Here is a 17744-nt window from a genome sequence, read left to right on the forward strand (position 1 = left end):
CAAGGTGATCTCTCTACTCTGCTATGGACTTTAATTGCAAATAACCAACAAAAAACAACAAATAAGCAACTTCTATTTCCACTTCTATTAAATAGGACAATTCAGTTTAGAATGGCCATCTTTCTGCCAGAAGACATGACCAGGCACAAGGAACACCCTCTTTCACCACAGTGTTTACCATGGACATTGGAATTCCATAAAAGTTAAACAAATCTCCTCAGTTTCTTCCAATGTAAAATGGAATTCACAGGGGTTTTTGTTTTGTTTTGTTTTAAAGCTTTATGGGACACTTCTCAGATTTCCTGCTTCTAAAATGCCTCGAACAGAAGTCCAGTCTAAAACCGAAACCACATCATTACTTCCTCAACAAAAGTCTGATTCCAAAGTGGATACAACACTTTTGCAACCATTATCATGACACGTAACCCCAAAAAATTGTTTTAAATTCATCTCAACTCAAAAGATTGGTATAATAATTAATTGAAACTGGTTTACTTTAACTTTTAAATTCATGTGGCAGACCTTACTTAAGACAGCACATTTGACCTTACTACAGAGTTTATGTCAAAGCAAAGAATGAACGTTCAAAATCTCATGTATGATCAAGTTCATCTGCTCTTTTAGCTTATTAGTGAGAAGGTGGAATGATCAATTCAGGAAAACCAGTGAAAGAAAATGGGCAGGTTTTCAATTAGGTGCTTAGACTTTGGGTCAAACAAATTCCTCCTCTGCTGTTTCTTGCTCTTCTCGTACCACATTCTCAGTTCAAAGGAGGCTAGTCACTGCAGGTGTTGTGAACTCAGTGCTATGGGTATGGCAGGATGGAGAAAGGAATGACTTCTTTAGTACTGAGGGACTCTAAGAGCTTACCTTCACCTCCCCAAAGCTTGCCAACTCCAACTCACCAAGAGTGAGGTTATTCAGAACAGAGAGGGGGCACTACCCACCAGCATCCTTGCTGAAACAGGTATTTCTTCCCCCAACACAAACTATAGAAAGGAATGTTATTTTGAGCTCCTTTGAACTTAGGTGAGAGACAATGAGTAGTGCCATAGCTCTTTTCTGAAGTATATGCATGAGATGAAAGTGAGATAGATGTGGAGTGGACAAAGTACTTACTTTATTGCTTGCAGACTGGTTTGTCAAAATCCAGACTGCAATTTCACATATTTTTCTCCTTTTTTTTTTTTTTTTTGAAGGGGAGGTGGGGCAGAGGGGGCCAAGCAGGAGGTGTTTTTCCAAACCTGTGAATGCAACATTCAGCAGCCAAGCTCAAAAGTTCCTGCTGCTCCTGCAAAAAAAGGACAAACAAGCCCTTTTCATGTCAGCTATGTCCAGCTGGAAATGTCACAGCTTTGTCACAATGGAACAAAGCATGCCTGGTGTCTGTTCTTTCAAAAGGTCTCTTAATTCAAACAAAAGAAAAATATTCACATCTGGAAGGGGTGGTAGGCAGGGGGCGGGAGTGGAGGAAGCAAAGTTCAGATGGCAAGTCATAGCAGTTGCTGTTTGTCTTTCTGTTGGTCTCATTATTGTACTGCCTATTCTGGCACTTATCAATCCAGTTAAAGAAAGCAAGCCAAGAGTTAAAACCACAATTTTATTATTGATTGAACTTGGAGGGCCAGATGAGACATACCTCTTCGCTTTTGCTCCATTCATCATGCTGGAACACTCAGGCTGAGTGAAAAGACCCCTTGTGACCAGTCTGGCACTAGTTCCTCTTCCACCCCTCCCTGCTCATTTTTTTAATTAAAAAAAATTATTGTTGTATATGAAGTCCAAGCTTCCTTTAGAAGACCACAACCTTCACTTCCAAAGGATGTATATATTGAAATCCTGCCCTTTCCAATAGGTTTATTTGACCATCTGTTTCTGTAAAGATTAAAACCTTCTAATGACTGCAGAGTTGGGAGGCTGTATCAGAACTGAGCCACAGGACGATCAAAAATTAAATGTCTACTGAGATCAGATTAAAGGAGGAGAGTGGGACTTCACTGGCTAGGCATGAAAGACCATGAAAGAAAACAGTAAGGGTTTGCATTACACTCCTAAATTAAAAGTTTTCTCCTTCTTCAAAATTCAGTGCGCCTGGAGATGAAAAGCCTCTCCTAGGCTGCCACCTAGCTAGTTAATTTCTGGTACTGTTTTAGGAGCTATTTTAAAAAGCTCTTTTGCTCCAGCTCTTACTGCATTGACTCCTCCCTTTTGAGCTGGTATTTTGTCAGGAGTTTCAAGAGCGATAAAAACTTGCTGCCAAGTCCCTTTCTTCCCCACAATGTGTTTTATAACCCAGCGTGTAGTTTAGTCTGTCTAAACACTGCACTAGTACACTGCCATCAGTTTCCATGGAGATGATTAACTCCTCCAGAGCCAGAAAGCTTTAGTGCGCTTTTTGCCCTTTCAGCACATGAAGAACATGACAGCATTTACTAAAATCAGCCCGCAGAAACATCACATTTTCCAGACAGTTCTAGCAAATGTAAGGATTTACTTTTGCTTCAACCCATCACACAAAGTCTTAACCAAACTTGCATTTAAGTAATCTGCTAGAATGAGTTGCTCTTTCCCCTTGTGCTTCACATCCTTTGCATTGCTGTGATGTCTGAAGGCATGACAGCCCCAGACAACAACTTTTTGAATTACTATGTCTCAGAGCAAAGCCAAGGCATGAGAAGTAACGAAAAGTCCAGAAGACAGAAAGAAGAGATGAAGCAGATGACTTTGAACTCAACCAGAAATCAGAGCAGAAAACAGAAAAACTTTGTGCCCTGAAGTTTAGGAGCACTGTTATATGAAACTTTGTAGCTTACCATACTCCTAGTCACTTATGCATCTAGCAAAAACATACTGTCAGCGTGTATTCGTAACAAAAATTTATTCAACACCACTTTAAGAAGTTGAATTAAACTGAAAACTACCCTTAATCTAGTATAACATGACCTAATCATAGCAAGAAAGTAGACCTTCTCCCAAAATGCAGCTAATGAAGGCCACATGCTGTCATCAGCTTTAGTTGTGGAAAAATGGTTTCCCAGTCTCACTTTCACAGCAAGGACAATCTCCCTGGCAGTTACCACCTAGGTGGCACACTTGATCCAAACTATGAAAATGGCAACAGAACTTTGAATACTGCAGTTTCCTGGAAGAATTCCCCAGTAGAAAACTATTTTATAAATATTTTCCAGGCTATCATCACTGAAGCAAACTGTAACCTTCCCAGCACTTTTAACATGTAATGTTTTTTTTGGCATTCAAGAGCAGATATACTATATAAACTAGACACAAATAACCAGGCATAACTGCAGTTTCTGTAGAAGAGTTAAAGGCAAGAGAGAGATTTTTTTTTTTTTTTTTGCCAGTAAGCTTGGCTAACTAGAAAGAGCCACCGGCAGAGTTCATAGCAACGGGTGTTCTGCTGCAGTAAGAATTATTTACTATTTGACTTCCAGAGCAGCTGCCAGAAGAATTTCTTTGCAGACTCTGCTTGGACTCAGTACCGTGTGGGTACCGGCAGCGCAAAGTGCCCCAACACCTTTTACACTGTGCTACTAAGACAACCTACAGAGATGCAAGTAGACTTCACTCATGCAGTCCACTCACGACTGCGTAAGTGACAGCCTGTATTTACTGTTATGTGGACATGTGTCCAGTACTAACTCAAAGGACACCACTAAATGATTTCATATACTTTGTCACAGGACACTTACCAAGCAGCAACCGTATTTGGTTAATCACCCTTGGCTACAAACAAACCAAAGGACTTGAAACCAGAGCCCCCATTACCTCCTCCTCAGAGATTTCGGGTGTTCCCTTTGTCCCCTATCTAAAGTTAGTGTAGTGAAGACCCCTAGGGATGCTAAAGCCGGTAACAGAGAACATCAGCCAGGATCCAATAAAAGCATTTCAACCTTCCAAAAAGCATGCACATTTGCATACCTCCTGCAGCTGCAAAGATCACAACGTAGCATGCAGAAAGCCTGGAGACACTTGTTACCTGCTTCTCCAGCCCTTCCTGAAGTTACCGGCGCAGCACCACAAGCCTATGTGAGCCGCACCTTCCAACACCAACCCCCACGGGCAGTTTGCCGGCTTGAGAGAACCCGTCCTAAGCCTACCTCCTACTATTTGTCACCAGGTTGTGGAGGAAATTTTGGCTGCCCACACCTCCAGTCGTGTTTTCGTCCTGCCGTAGGAAACAAGCCGCTCTTACAATTACTGATTTCTTTGAAGTATCGCTCGGAGGGGCTGCCGCCGGTGCCGTGGGACAGGACCCACCGCCGCAGCACGCCTCGCTCCCTGCCACCCCTCAGGAGGGCTGGGCGAGGGTCCGCCACCACACGCCTCTCCTCTTACTCAACCCAGGCGTAGGCAGCAGCTACGGAGCCATAAGCTACCTTGAAAGGTCAGGTCACCCCTCACCGGTGAGGCTTAACCCCCCACACACACCTCTCTTTTCACTGGGTGACTTGCAGGACGAAGGCTCACTCGTGGCGACAGCCCGACTGCCGCCCGCGCCCCCCCCCCCCCCCCCCCCCCCGAGGGTCCCGCAGAACTTTCTAGACACACGGGCTTCGCAGCAGCGGGGCAGGTGCCGCCTCCTCAGGCGAGGAGCCTCGGCTCCCCCTCACCTCAGGGAGCGCTCTCCCAGCCCCGGCGGGGCCCGCCTCACCCCGGGGCGGCTGAGGGACGAGGCGTCGCCGCCCGCCCGCGGCACTTACCGATGTCGGAGTTGCAGAAAGCGTCCTGCGGGTGGATGGGGACGCAAGTGCAAGCCTCCACCACCAAGTCCCGCAGGCTCCAGCCGCAGAGGAACACGACGAGGAAGCTCAGCCACGCCGTCATGTTGCCCCCGAGGTGCCTCCTCACTTCTGCGGAGCAGGAGGGCAGCCGCCGTTCCGTTCGCCGGACTTTTTATTCTCGCTCCCTAACAGCCCGCGCGCCGCCACTGCCTGCCTTCCTGCCTGCCTCCCTCCCTCCTCGCACTGCCCTTCTCTCTCTCTCGCTGGCCTCGGCAGCGCAGCCTTCGCTCGGCGGGCCGGTGCAAGCCTGAGGGCACAGCAGGTCCGCGGCTGCCAGCGGCGGGGGGATGCCGAGCGGTGCGGAGCTGCGCTGCGCCGCGGCGGGCCGGTGCGCGGAGTTATAGCCTCGATCGCGCCCTCTCGGGCTCCGGGGGCGCCGCCGCCCCCGACCAATGGGAGCCCCGCATTACCTCATCGGCGGGAGAGGCCAGCGGGCCGGGGCGGGGCCGCGGCTTCAGCGCCTTATACGGAATAGTGCGGGGAGCGCCGGGCGCGCGGGCGGGCGGTTGGGCAGGTAGCCGGCCGCTCTGAGGAGAAGTCCCCGTCCCTCAGCCTACGTCCCTTTCCCGCCGCTGGGGACGGGTTGAAACTCTTAAAAACTAGTTGTACCTCCGAGGTATCGGCCAGTATCCGTCCGGTGGCCGTCAGTGCCCGGACGGGTCTGGCCCCGAGGAGTTTCCCCCCCCCCCCCCGCCCCGGTCAGGACCTGCCTTCCCCTCAGCCGGCCCGCTCCGCACCTCAGGGCGCGAAGAGGCACCTGGAAAACAGACGCGGGGTTTGTTGTTCGCTTGGAAGGCTCGGGATGTTTCCCTCGGAACCGTCTCGGCTGTCTGCAAGCTGGTTTTAAACTGGAGGCGGTGAAATAGCGTTCTAAAGGGCTTTCAGAAAACGCAAGAGGAGTGCAGTGTGTTGCTGCTTTTTCAATAGGCAGTGGGAAGAGGACGGAGGAAAAGAAGGACAAGACCTAGCTGAACTGTAAACCAGGATTTCATCCTGCGTTTTTTTTAATCCTGCTCAAATGCTCCTTCTCCTGTCACACCACCACCCATCACTTCCCCTTCTCAGGGCTTTCAGTCAGAAAGGGGTCATAAACTGCAAAAACCGAGCCAGAAAAAGCAGTGTCGTATCTACCCAGGCACTCCCAACATTTAATCTCAAAGTATATTTTAGCAGAGCAGCTTTAGTGGATTTTATAGAAAAGTCCTGTTTGTTTTGTTTTTCCCTTATCCCCTTTTGGAACCGTAAATTTCTATCAGCTGTAGAAATGTAAATGTTATAGAAGAGCTGGGACTGTAAGGAAGAAGATTGCCAGCTGCAAGATACAGACAGCCTTATTATCCTGCAAAGGGGACTGAGAGGTGATTAATCACAGTATCAAACCAGTGTATATAATGTCAGAGTACTTTCCACGGGGTTTACAAGACTTAAGCATGTCTAGTTATAAATTATGCTGGTATTAAAGGCGCAGGACCAGCTGTCCTAAATTTCTAAATAGTCAGCTAAGTCTTTAGATTTACAATTCTGCTCCATCTGGGTGAAGCACAGCCTGCCTACACCTTTTCTTTAATCACACCGTCCATATAAAATTAAAACCTCCAGTCTTAGGGAAACACAGGCTTTTATTTGGAGCATCGGTACACAAAAGCTTCAAGATGGGTGTTGCTAGTAGAGATCAAGGTTACAGTGCTAACTGTGGGAAACGCAGGCTCCTACTCGTGCTGTGACACAGACAACCTGTGTGACAGCTTTGCCTCACCGTGCTTCCAATCCCAATCTGTGTAATGGGGATAATAGTGATGGGAGCTTCGCAGGAATGTGTATTAGTGAACACACTGAAAAAAATAGATGGTGTTGAGGTGCTAATGGGTCGTATAAGTACATATGAGGCAGGTTATTAAACAGGACATTCAATTTAGACACATAGCTGTCTGAATCGTTGGGCTCCAAATTGCAATATGAGAAACCCTATGCAAAAAACTCCTTAGGTACTTGGACTGTCTGCTCAAGGTACTACTACATCTGAAGTTGAATCCGTGAGATTGGACTGTCATTTCAGTCTCACTGGGTGTAAACAAGGAACAACTCCACCGACCTCAGCAGAGTAACACGGCAGAAAAATGAGGTGTGTCTCGCACTTTCATTTTTTATTTGTTGTTGTAAAAAGTTTGATATCACCAACATCATGATACACCTGGACTATCAACAACTCAGATCAGTATCTGAGAGAAGTGGAGTTATTCCATAACCTGACACCGGTGTAAATGAGGGAGAGTTTGGCACACACACAACTAGATTATAATCACAGCTCCAGCACCACCTCCCTTCACTCTCTGGCCAAGTAACTCCTCTGAGTATGTTTCTTCATTTCTATAATAACACCTTTCCTGCATGTTCTGAGGACTAACAAGCTGAATGCTTTGTAATAAGCTTTAAAGATGTTGGGTGCTGTGTGAATGCTAAGAGTGACTATAATAAACAAACAGATGCAGGAGACATTCAGAGGAGACTGAAAAACAAACCCTTCAGTCATCTTCTCAATTTCTGAAAAGGGAGAGGAAGGGGGCTAGAAGTTACACAAGGCCCTCCAAAGCACAGAAGTAGCTCATTTACCAGGAGACTGACCAAGCTTGTTAAAGTAACACCAAGTTTGTGCCAATTACAGGAACCAGTTCACTTTTCAGGTATAACCCAGAGAAGCAATCTGCCATTACTTTTCAGGATGAAAAGGAGAGCCACAGCTTGATCCAGTAGCAGGACACATCTGTTTGGAAGGGATGGTGTGCAAGCTGTGTGTGTGGCAAGGCTTACCACTATCTTCTATACCACTATTTGAGAGGTGATCCAGAAATTTTTTAATGCATGTATTAACATTGCCTGGAGTGGTGGTACCTGCGTTCGGTCAGTTAGGGCTTAGGTGATTCAGCTGTGGTTTTGACGCTTAGATATTCTTTTTCAAAGAGATTAACTTCTCTATAGTAGTAGAGATGCAGGTTTTTCAACCAGAACTGGATACTGTACAATAATAACTATTTATTTGCCACTTAAAGGATACATTTCATATACAGAAACCAGAGTGCTTTATTTTTGTAAATCAGAGGTCAGTAATACTCAGGAAAGCTCAGTCTGGCCAGTGGCCTGCTGGGAGGCCTTGGTAAATCATTTAACCTGCCTGTACATTCACTTTATCATCTGTAAATAGAGATATTGTATATTATCCTCTAACAATATCTATTAGATATTTAATATTAGCCTCTCTCCTTTAACAGCTACCAGTAAAGTGCATTCTGGAAGAGCCAGGCAGGGGTTCTGACTTTATTTATATGAGAAAATTTTGATAATGGTGTTGAAGTAACACAGAACGTCAATGAAGGAACTGAAAGGAGAACTCTGTCTGAATTCCCACTCTACGCCCTGTCTGCGTGGGAGAAACTGCAAAGGGAAAAAATAAAATAAAAACTAGCATTCAGCTCTCCTTTGCCTAAATAAAACTTTAAGCCTTATATGGCCATAAAAAATGTAGCAGAGAAAGGAGGAGAAAATAAAGACATTGATCTTCACATGAGAAAATTAGAGTTCACATTTGGTTAATGTCACCAAATAAAGAAATCTGTGTTATTCCAGTCCTCCACCAAGAACGCACTGTTGAACACAATTAAGGATCTCTCTGCTTTACCGGGCAGCCACACCACTTCATGCTGTGATCTTGTCGGATCCCACAGGCTAAGCATGACTGGGCTGTGTCAATAGTTGGTGTGAAAATTCCCAGGGAAAGCCATGTCCTGCAGGTGTTCTTGACGGAGCAAAGCGGCCTTCTTCCCTCCATCCTGCACGAATGTGCAGAGGCGGTGCTAGGGGGCACTGTGCTGCAAGAGATGGCTGCATTTTTTTGCGGATGAAGCTATGTTCCTTGCCATCTCTAAAGAACCGACTCTGGAAAAGGAAAGGTGTTAAGCTGGGTGTCTTAATTAAATTTCAGGAGAGAGAACTACCTTCTGCTTCCATAGATACTCACGGCAGTTTACATCAGGAGCATATTAACAATATCATTTTCCTTCCACAAGTCCTGCTTGTGGCTGGAAAGGACCATCCCAGAGCTAGCTGCAGAGACTGAGTTAAAAGCACTTTGGGATATTCCTTCAAGAGGCATAAGGTGTTGCTGTAAATGAACTAAAGGCGTACTCACTTTCCTTCTGATCACATTTCATTGTGAGGGATGCCGGCTGCTTCAGAACTGACAAAAGCATCTGAATGTAAGTAGTACAGAAGGGCTTCATCAAACTACAGGAACTGCTGGCCAAAAAAACAGAAAGAAAGGCAGGAAGGGAGGGAGGAAGGAAGGATAAAAGAAAGAGAGAGAGAGAGAGAGAAAGAAAGAAATACCCCCCACTACCACCACCACCAGAGGAAAAAAAACCCAATATATGTAATGGCTGAAAACACTCCAGCTCATCACCAGACCTCAGCTGGCTTAAACTGAGCATGGCATGAATGAAGTCAGGAGACTTCAGCCTGCAGTCCAAACAGTCCTGCCACCTCCTTAACAATATATTGATTTTAAAAGCTTCTGAAGTATGGGCATTTTTCCATTTTAACTTTTCCACAGTAACTTGACTTGATTCATGAGCGTGGAGTCCTGCCATTAGCATTCTAAATTGTCAAGCTGCCAAGTTGCTCAAAAGCCTCCTCTCATACTAAAAACTTTTCTTGAAGTTGACGATCCTCATACCTTTTACACCAGCTCAGCATCACACCCTCTAGGAGATATCATTGTTATTCTGCTTTTATACAGCAAGTGGGAAAGGATAGGTGTTTTCAGAGCCATCTGATGTCCTTTTTTACAGCACACTCACACCATCTCATAGGGCAGTAGAGAGTAGTCATGCATTGCATTAGAAAAAGATTCTCATATTTCCTGATTATCTGTTTCTTTTTCAGAATATCTGGTTTTTTTCTGACACTGTCCTTTGAGAAGGCTGTTTTGTTTAAAATGTTTGTATTTGCTATGATTTGTAAGCGTGAAAAAGGTTGAAAAAAGTCCTCCTCTATTAATTCCTCCATTTTATCAGTGAACTTCATACGCTACTTAAAATTAGAAGGTTCTTTCTTCAAAAATGTCTTTGATTCTATAAATATGTATGAAAAAAAATAATTTGATCTCTTTCTCTGAGGTTGCAAAGGAATTATGTCACCTTCCTGTCTGCAAGCCAGACATAGGTAACACTCTATCCCATTCCCAAGCTTTTAATTAGAGGTACACCATTAAACCTTCATCACCTCTAACGGTTCTATACTGTGTTCAGTCTTCAAGGATCCTTTACAGATTGTGCTTACCGAGAGCGCCCAGCCTGGAAGCAGACCATAGGCACTATGTGTCGCCAGGAGTATTATGTTATAAAGGATTGTAGAATATGAAATCACCATCTCTGTAGTGCAGGGATCCTCCAGTCAGACTGTGATGTGGCATCAGCTGCAGAAGGGCAACCAGGAAATAGCTTTTAACAGCCTTATCAAGCTGAAAATGTTTCCTGCACATGACTGCGCTCTTTGGCCCCAATCCAGCAAAACACTAAGGCACATGTTCAACTTTAAGCACACAAGATGCTCTGCTGAAGTCAACAGGACCATTTACATGCACAAAGTTAAATATAAGCTTAAGTGCATTTCTGGATCAGGGCCAAAGGGCTCAGTACCATGCAGGGTTCAAGCCAGGAGGCTGCGATTAGATGGTCTGACAGAGTCCGGGGAGGGAGGACACAACGTGATTTGCTTGGATCTACCTGCCTGTGCCTTATTCCAAGCAATTCATTTTCTCTCATTTTTGTTTATAATAAGTTTTTCCATTTCTCTTGCTTTGCTTTCATGCTGCTGTAGCCATTTCCAAATTGAAGTTTTGTTTTTCTTTTTTAAGCCCTTCTAAACTGCATCAATAGCTTTAAGTGACTGAACAAAGAGATTTCAAATAGATGAAGTGCTTCAAATGGTAATAAGAGCTGGTGTTCCCAGAGCTTTGGAGGCTTGCACTAAGCAGAGAAGAGAGTGAGAGCGATTGAAAATCACTTTTCTGTTGTTCCTTTGTATGAACTGGTTTCTGGCTTATGCAATGCACAGTAATTAAAATGACTGGAATGCCTCACATTTTTAAGAGAGCTTTAAGGCAGCTCTGTGGCATTGTGGCCAGCAGAGTTCATGAGCAGATTCATGGCTGCAATCGAGGTTTGACGTTTCTATCAGCATAACTTGAAGAAGACAATATCTCTGTAGAGGCCTTGAAAGGGAGTTTGAGGAAGAAGGGGTCAATGCAGAAAAGCAGTAACATCTGCTCCATGCATCAGCTCCATGAGCAGCTATGGGGCAAGCCTTCCTTTTGGAGATGAAAGCCTAAAGGTTGGTGTGGTCATCAGAGATATCATTGCTTGCTTTCACTATAGCCTTAATGTCCTGCCCAAATTCAAGTGTGGGACAGCACGCACTTACACCTTTTCTCTCTCACTGTAATATCAGTTACTCATAGTGCCTCCTCCTAGGTACTGTACAGGAAATGTCTCTTTCTGTGAGAGAGGGTTTGCATTTGCGTACTGGCCACTGCAGTTGCTGGGTGTATTTGGGGGGGTCCGAATAGCTCCCCGATGTTTAGCAGAGAGAGAGAGCCTGGCAGACTGGCAAGTCTCTCTGCTCACAGTGGGTTGCTCTCCCTGCGATAAGGTTTACTCTGCTCGGCAGTGGTAAGGGAGTGTATTGCTGCTTTTCATTCCTCCTGGCACAGTCTATTCCTCCTGGCACAGTCCAGAATTTCATTTTCCTATTTCCCATTTTTGTCACTGAACGTGGCTGGCCACTGCATCCCTGGTCTTCTCTCAAGAGTCGCCTGGCTTCTCACAGTGAAGAACAGCCACAGAGGCGCAGGAGAGCTCAATACAGCCTCTCTCTGGAGGGGAGACGACTGGCCTGAGGATATGACCTTTTGGGCATGTTGAGCAACCACCTCCTTCTCCCCTCACCTCGCTCCCTCTCACCAGCCTTCTGAGGACATGGACTGAGCCCACTTCCTCATCTCCCAGCATGATCTTTCTCCCCTTCTCCTACACATCAGAGGGCACTGTCAGGATACAGTGGTCTCCACAACGCTGTGCGAGTGTAGGGAGGTAGAGAAAGATCCCAGGCAGGACACAATAACCCTGTATCTCTAAGACCATCCTGAGGCTAGCAGAGCTACAGTCCCTCCATATGCAGTAGGCCAGCCAGTCCATAGGATGTGCCACTGGTTTTAAAGCATGTTGGAATCCTCTGAAATCACCATACTTGTGAAAAGCAGAAAGAGCAGCACCAGGGGGCTGGCATTCCTCTTTTTGTTACATTAATGAGCCTGGAGACAGCATCAGGCTGTCAGGTCTGAAGGAAGGGTCTTCTCTTTACCTGCAGAACAGGTGCAGCTGCAGGAAAAGTTGGTCTCTTGCCTCTCTCTGCACAACCTGCAAAAGCTTCCTACAAGATTAAGCCAGTCACTTCATCCCCATAGTCCAGCTGTTACTAGTTTCTCACCTGAAACTACAAATAAAGGTGTGAGTTACAAGAACAGTCCCTAATGATGAGGATAGTGTCCCAGCAGGGAATGAACTCAGCAATTCCTGTCAGGCATGTCAGCACATGGGTGTCAAAAGTGAGAAGCAGCTCCTCCATGTGGAGACCCCAACAGAGATCGTTGCCTTGGCACAGGATTTTTTTAAAATCCAAATTGACTTTTTCAATGCTTTTGTTCCTGTGTTCCCAAATCAATGCTGTATTCTAAACAGCAGCTGACTGCTCACTTACGGTAGGGCCTTCCCACACAGACTCAGGGTCCCAGCCAGTAGAAGCTGGGGATTTCTCATGTGAGACTTCAAGGACAGATCTCTTTCTTCTCTGGAGCAAAAGGCAGCACTTCTATTTCCTCACTCTTTTGGAATTTTTCCCATAAATCTTGGTGTACAGTGTGAGACAAAAGATGAGGAGATGGTAGATCTGCAGGCTGGAGCAAGGACTCAGTCATTTGTTTATTGTCTTGCTCTTCCTGAGTGAAGAGCAATGCATTCATCAAAGGACCTTTTCAGGTTGGCAGTGTGATTTCCACACCTAATATATTAACGTCAGGAGTGAAAAGATCAGTGTTTGATTTAGCACAGATGTGCGAAAATAGTATTCTTTCTCCACTGAAGACAGAGGTAACAATCTACAGCCCCTCTTCCCCTTTCCCTTAGTCTGATGGCCCTGATTTCCTTTAATCTGATGGCTTCTGTCGCTTAGTTGTGCCTTTCTGTGTGCTTCTGAGGGATGTTTCAGTGGGGGACGGAGAAGTATGGAAAGACATCAGAGTGTAATTACAGAACCTTTCTGTTCATTTAGCAAAGCAGCCCAGGTTTCCATTTCATTGTGAGTGATAACAGGTATTGTGAAGCAAGAGTTAATCTGTAACCAGATGCAGCGTGGCTAAAGGTGAAGCCAAGAAAGAGGAACAGAGCAAAGTTGCTCTGTTTTTCCTTTGCACTGAATGAAGTATCTTTACCAGGGACTGTAGGGCTAGGATTATGATCCCATGCTTTACTAGCAGAAGCTTAAAAAAACGGTGTCCTGTATTGACAGTCAACTCCTTTTGATTTTAACTCCGTTTGTAGCAAGAGCAACATGGTAGCTCACAGTGGCGATGCTCTTCTGAAGGGGAGGCACACTGTGTGGGTAAACGTGCTTGCACCCCACTGGTACTACCCTGAAAGGACTTCCAATGCAATGAGAACTACCCAGAGCCAGCAGGAAGCAGAAAGGTGTTGAATGTTATCTATAGATTACGTACCAGGAGTTGAGCTATGAAGGTACCAAAGCTTGAACATGTGCCCTGAGCAAGAAAACACCTCTCTATAGCTCTACTCTTAGTAACAGTGCCACCAAATTTTGCACAGAGTGTTGGCCAGGGGTTCTGTGTTAGCCCAGGTGCCCTGCTGTGGGAGCCTGGACTGCTCCAGGTTCATCACAAGCGCTAAGAGGCTGGAGAGGTACTGAACATTTTTAGTGGTAGCACGTGTCCAATACTAGTTTAGTACAACACATTCTCCTGTCTCCTCTCCTCTCCTCTCCTCTTGTGACTCTTGTGCTTATGGCTGACAGTCGGCCAAGGGGCTGCTCCACAGCATAGCTTCTGTTCTTGCAATCTCCCAGTATCTGCAGCAGTGATTTTAAGCAATGCTTAAAGCTAACTGCAGGAAGAGATTGAGCTCTCACCACACAAGCCAGGGAGGCAGGAGAGCTCTCCCTAGACACCTAGCTGAGGTCAGTGAGGAAAGTGGTCTCAGTGTAAAAGTTCTGCAATGCACAGGAGGGATCTACAGTTTTACTCATGGGATAATTCATGGAAAACAACCAACAAAGAGTCTGAGCAACAGCAGTGTCTACCAACAGAGAAGTGGCTTTCCAGCAGACTTTCCCCAGCACCCAACAGTATGAAAGAGAGTAGATAGACGAGCATTTTATGTATTTTCATTTAAGCCATGTCTTCATGTTCTGTATATTACAACCAAGCATTTTTTAACCAAAATCTTGTTTCCTTTTCTCTCAGTTCAAGTTCAGCAGAACCACCACAACCTCAGTGAGTGGAAAGGGAAGGGAGGGATGGAGGCGTGCTCAATGCAGGCAAATCCTTAGCGCAGCTAGAATAGAAGTCACTAATCTGGTCTCCCTCATCTCAGAGGATAGCTATAGGTATACCTTCCGAAGGCATTGCAATTCTCTTTCCCACTGTTCAGATTAAATGATCTACTGCTGGAGAAAACCTTCTTCCACTGATATTTACATAAAGTCACTTTTGTTTCAAGGAATTTATTGTGCCAAAGAAGGAGGATCATCAAAAAGAGCACAGCCTGCCTCATGGAAGGAGAATGAGCAGGCTAGGAAGGGAATTTTTTACTTCATTTTAAATTGGTTTCCCCATCTGGAATAAACCTTCACCTCTGAACATCATATATAATGGCAACTTAGCCTAGAGGGGCTAGTATAGCATTAGCTGTGCACGGCTGTAAGCAAATAGCACCACAGAGAGCTGGCTGGAGGAAGCAAAAACTTATTCCCAGTGAATGCAAGAGCATTTCCTTCTCCTTGCGGAGACAGAACCTAGCTCCTTAACTTAGACAATGCCTCCAACTCCCCTAAGGTGTTTCCACAAGTATCAATGTGATTACTTTAAACAATCTTCCCCCCCCACTCCCCTGAAACTATAATCTGAAGGACAGGCAGACATAGCCATTCAGTTTTACTTTGAGAAAAGGCTTTTGAGAATAGGAAGGAGAAAAGAAGAGAAGCTGGTGCAGCAAAAAAAAACCCCTTATTCTGTCAGGCATTTCTGGGAAAGAGGAGGGAGGGCAGCTTTTAAAGCCATGCCTATGGCTGCATGTAAGGGATAGTTCTCAAAGGATTCCCTTAATCAGATTCTGCAGAAGATAGGCTGTCTCTCTGTAATTCACTCCATGTCTTATTCTAAGGCCATATGCTCTGGTCACGTGAAGATTTACAGTCTCAAATTTACTGGCCTCGGAGAATCTAAAAGAATTATGCAAGAAAACATGTTCCATGATAACTGAGGCCTCACACAGCCGTGCTTTCTAAAGACTGCTTCTAACTCGATATACGGCCCCTCCAGGGCTTTGTGAGCCCTTCTGGGGAAGAGGGAAGGGGAGAAAAAGGGGGAGCTGCTGATCATTGCCATATGTGAGAAGCATCCCTGTCTGCACGTGGGTGTGACGTCCATGTTGTCAGAGAGGCTGAGCTCTGCAGAGCCCCCGTTTCCCGTTTCCAGTCAGTAACTTGCTGCTGGAGCAGGAATCCCATATCACCCTGTACTGGTGTTACAAAAGAGGAAAATGATGGCCAGTGGAGGGGGAAGGGGTGGGGGAAATCCTCTTAAATAGCCATGTAGGATGTCTGGGCAGGGATGTGAGCCAAGAGTCCTCAGAGGCAGTAGAATAAGTGGGAGTTCAGCAAACAACCATTTTCTTTCTTTAACTAGTGTTCCTCAGAGACCTCAGCACTCCAGTTCTCAGAGCTAATTTTAGCTATTTGTGGTTGGCCTGTTCCTAATGTCCCTTTCCTATCTCTCACACACACTGAACCTTGGGATACTCTCTGTGGGCTGGCAGATGACGTGAAAACCTCTAATCTGCAGGTCAAATATCAAAAATGAAGTGGGATCAGGAAACTGGAAGCATGATTTGCTTTTGTCCAAATAAGGGAGATAGATACATTCATATTAGAAGTTCTTAGCATACCAAGTTTGTGGCAGTTTTTTAAAGTATACGAGGCGAATGACTTATTCTTGAAAATGTTATGGTAACCATCAAAGATGTTATGATCCCATGGACACTGCCTTCCCTATGCAGACTATGACTGACATGCTTTCATTATTTATTGGCACTGCTCTTCTGTAGGAAAACCAAAACCACATTGTCCCAAACACTGTACTGACATGTATCAGGCAGAGTGAGTCCCTGCCAAAGGGCATAGAGTACATATTAGAGAGGGTTCAAAATGAACACAGTGGCAATAAAGCTGTGATGCCAGGAGTGAAGGAGCTTGCAGCATGTGGCATTCATACTGCAGATGCCATGTTCATGGAAGTCTGGTTTTACCTGCTTTACACTCTTGTGGTGATTTGATGTCAATGCTTTATCTTCCACAAAATTTGCTATAGAGTCTGTGATGAATCTGATGTCCAGAGGCACCACAGGGTACAAAAGAAAGGTAAAGCGTTCAGGATGACTGCTATTTCAACCACATTTTTCCAGAAACATGAGCAACAGGTGGCACTTTTTCTTCCCCTAAATTTCTTGTGGATTCCCGCTCCTGATCTCCCCTCCTTTCCACATACAAATCTGTAGAAGATGCTCTGCAGGCCCAAAGTGTATGCTCGGAATGATGTATGTGTGGGACTGGGGACAGTAAAAGGGCATATGGACCTTTAAGGGATCTGGAAGAGACACTGGCTCCGCTCTGTAAGAAAACTAAGTGCAGGGTCTGGGAATTAGATCAGTAACCTTATTTTCAGTTGATAGATTTAAGAAGTCTTTGAGTCAAGTGAGGAATCCTGGGAAGCTGTTTTGGAGGAGAAAAAGGTAGTTATTATGTCCCTCAAGGACGGAGAACGCTATTCCTTGAGTTGACAGAGGCCAGATTTATGTTATTAATAGGGCTGACAGCCCTGCTTTTGTGTTGGACGGGAAATAAAAGACTGACTAGGATATCTTGGACAAGACCGCCTGTAGCACTCTGCTCTGGCTGGCAGGAAGCAGTCGGTCTGCATATAAAACAAACCTAATGAGCTGCCCATCACTCTTCTTCGTGCCCTGCAGGTGTTTCCCAGGTGCAGGTGTTTCGCAGCTCCTATGCTGCACAGGGAGCTATTTTCCACTCCGCAGAGACCCAGCCAGGACACTGTAGTCAGCATCACTGTTAGTAGAGGCATAGAAAGGCTGCTTGCAGTAGGGAGAAGCCCAGCAGTGAGCAGAGCACATGTGGGGGCTCAGGGGCCATCTCGTGTTGGCTCTGGCTTCCCACAGATTCCTGGAAGCTCTGCTGATTGCTGAAGATCCCCTTCAATTTTAAGAGAAGTGTTGGCAGCACGTTTCACTGTCAGACAGAGATAAGTCCTGTCCAAACCGAAGGAATGGATGGGGGGAACCTCCCCCACACACATACCATCTACAGGTTTTCCTAATAATCCCTGGGCAGATGGACACAGTCATGTGAGTCCTTAAACTCTATCGGCTTTGGAGGAGTAGCGGGTGTGGTGCCGTGGACATGGCCAGATACACGTGTTGCCCTTCACAGAGAAGCTCACTGTCCTCCAAAGACTGAGTATCAACAAAATCCTTCCTGTGGGGACTTCCAGCTTTGCGCGAGCCAGCTGTAAATTCCTTTGAGGCTGAG

The 17744-nt window shown here is 45.6% G+C and overlaps 2 protein-coding genes across 4 annotated transcripts in view; one reads left to right on the forward strand and one right to left on the reverse strand.

The window, feature by feature from the left end:
* The window catches only part of TIMP3 (TIMP metallopeptidase inhibitor 3), a 39658-nt gene extending 34517 nt beyond the window's left edge, over positions 1–5141 (reverse strand). The window contains exon 1 of the mRNA XM_030040453.2: positions 4722–5141. Within this exon, the coding sequence (XP_029896313.1) occupies positions 4722–4845 (124 nt within the window). The 5' untranslated portion in view covers positions 4846–5141. The remainder of the gene's footprint in view (positions 1–4721) is intronic.
* Positions 1–17744, forward strand: part of SYN3 (synapsin III) — a 263138-nt gene that overhangs the window by 165922 nt on the left and 79472 nt on the right. The gene's annotated exons all lie outside the window — the stretch shown is intronic.

The sequence above is a fragment of the Aquila chrysaetos genome, chromosome 17, assembly GCF_900496995.4.
Source record: "Aquila chrysaetos chrysaetos chromosome 17, bAquChr1.4, whole genome shotgun sequence".
NCBI classification, from domain to species: Eukaryota; Metazoa; Chordata; class Aves; order Accipitriformes; family Accipitridae; genus Aquila; species Aquila chrysaetos.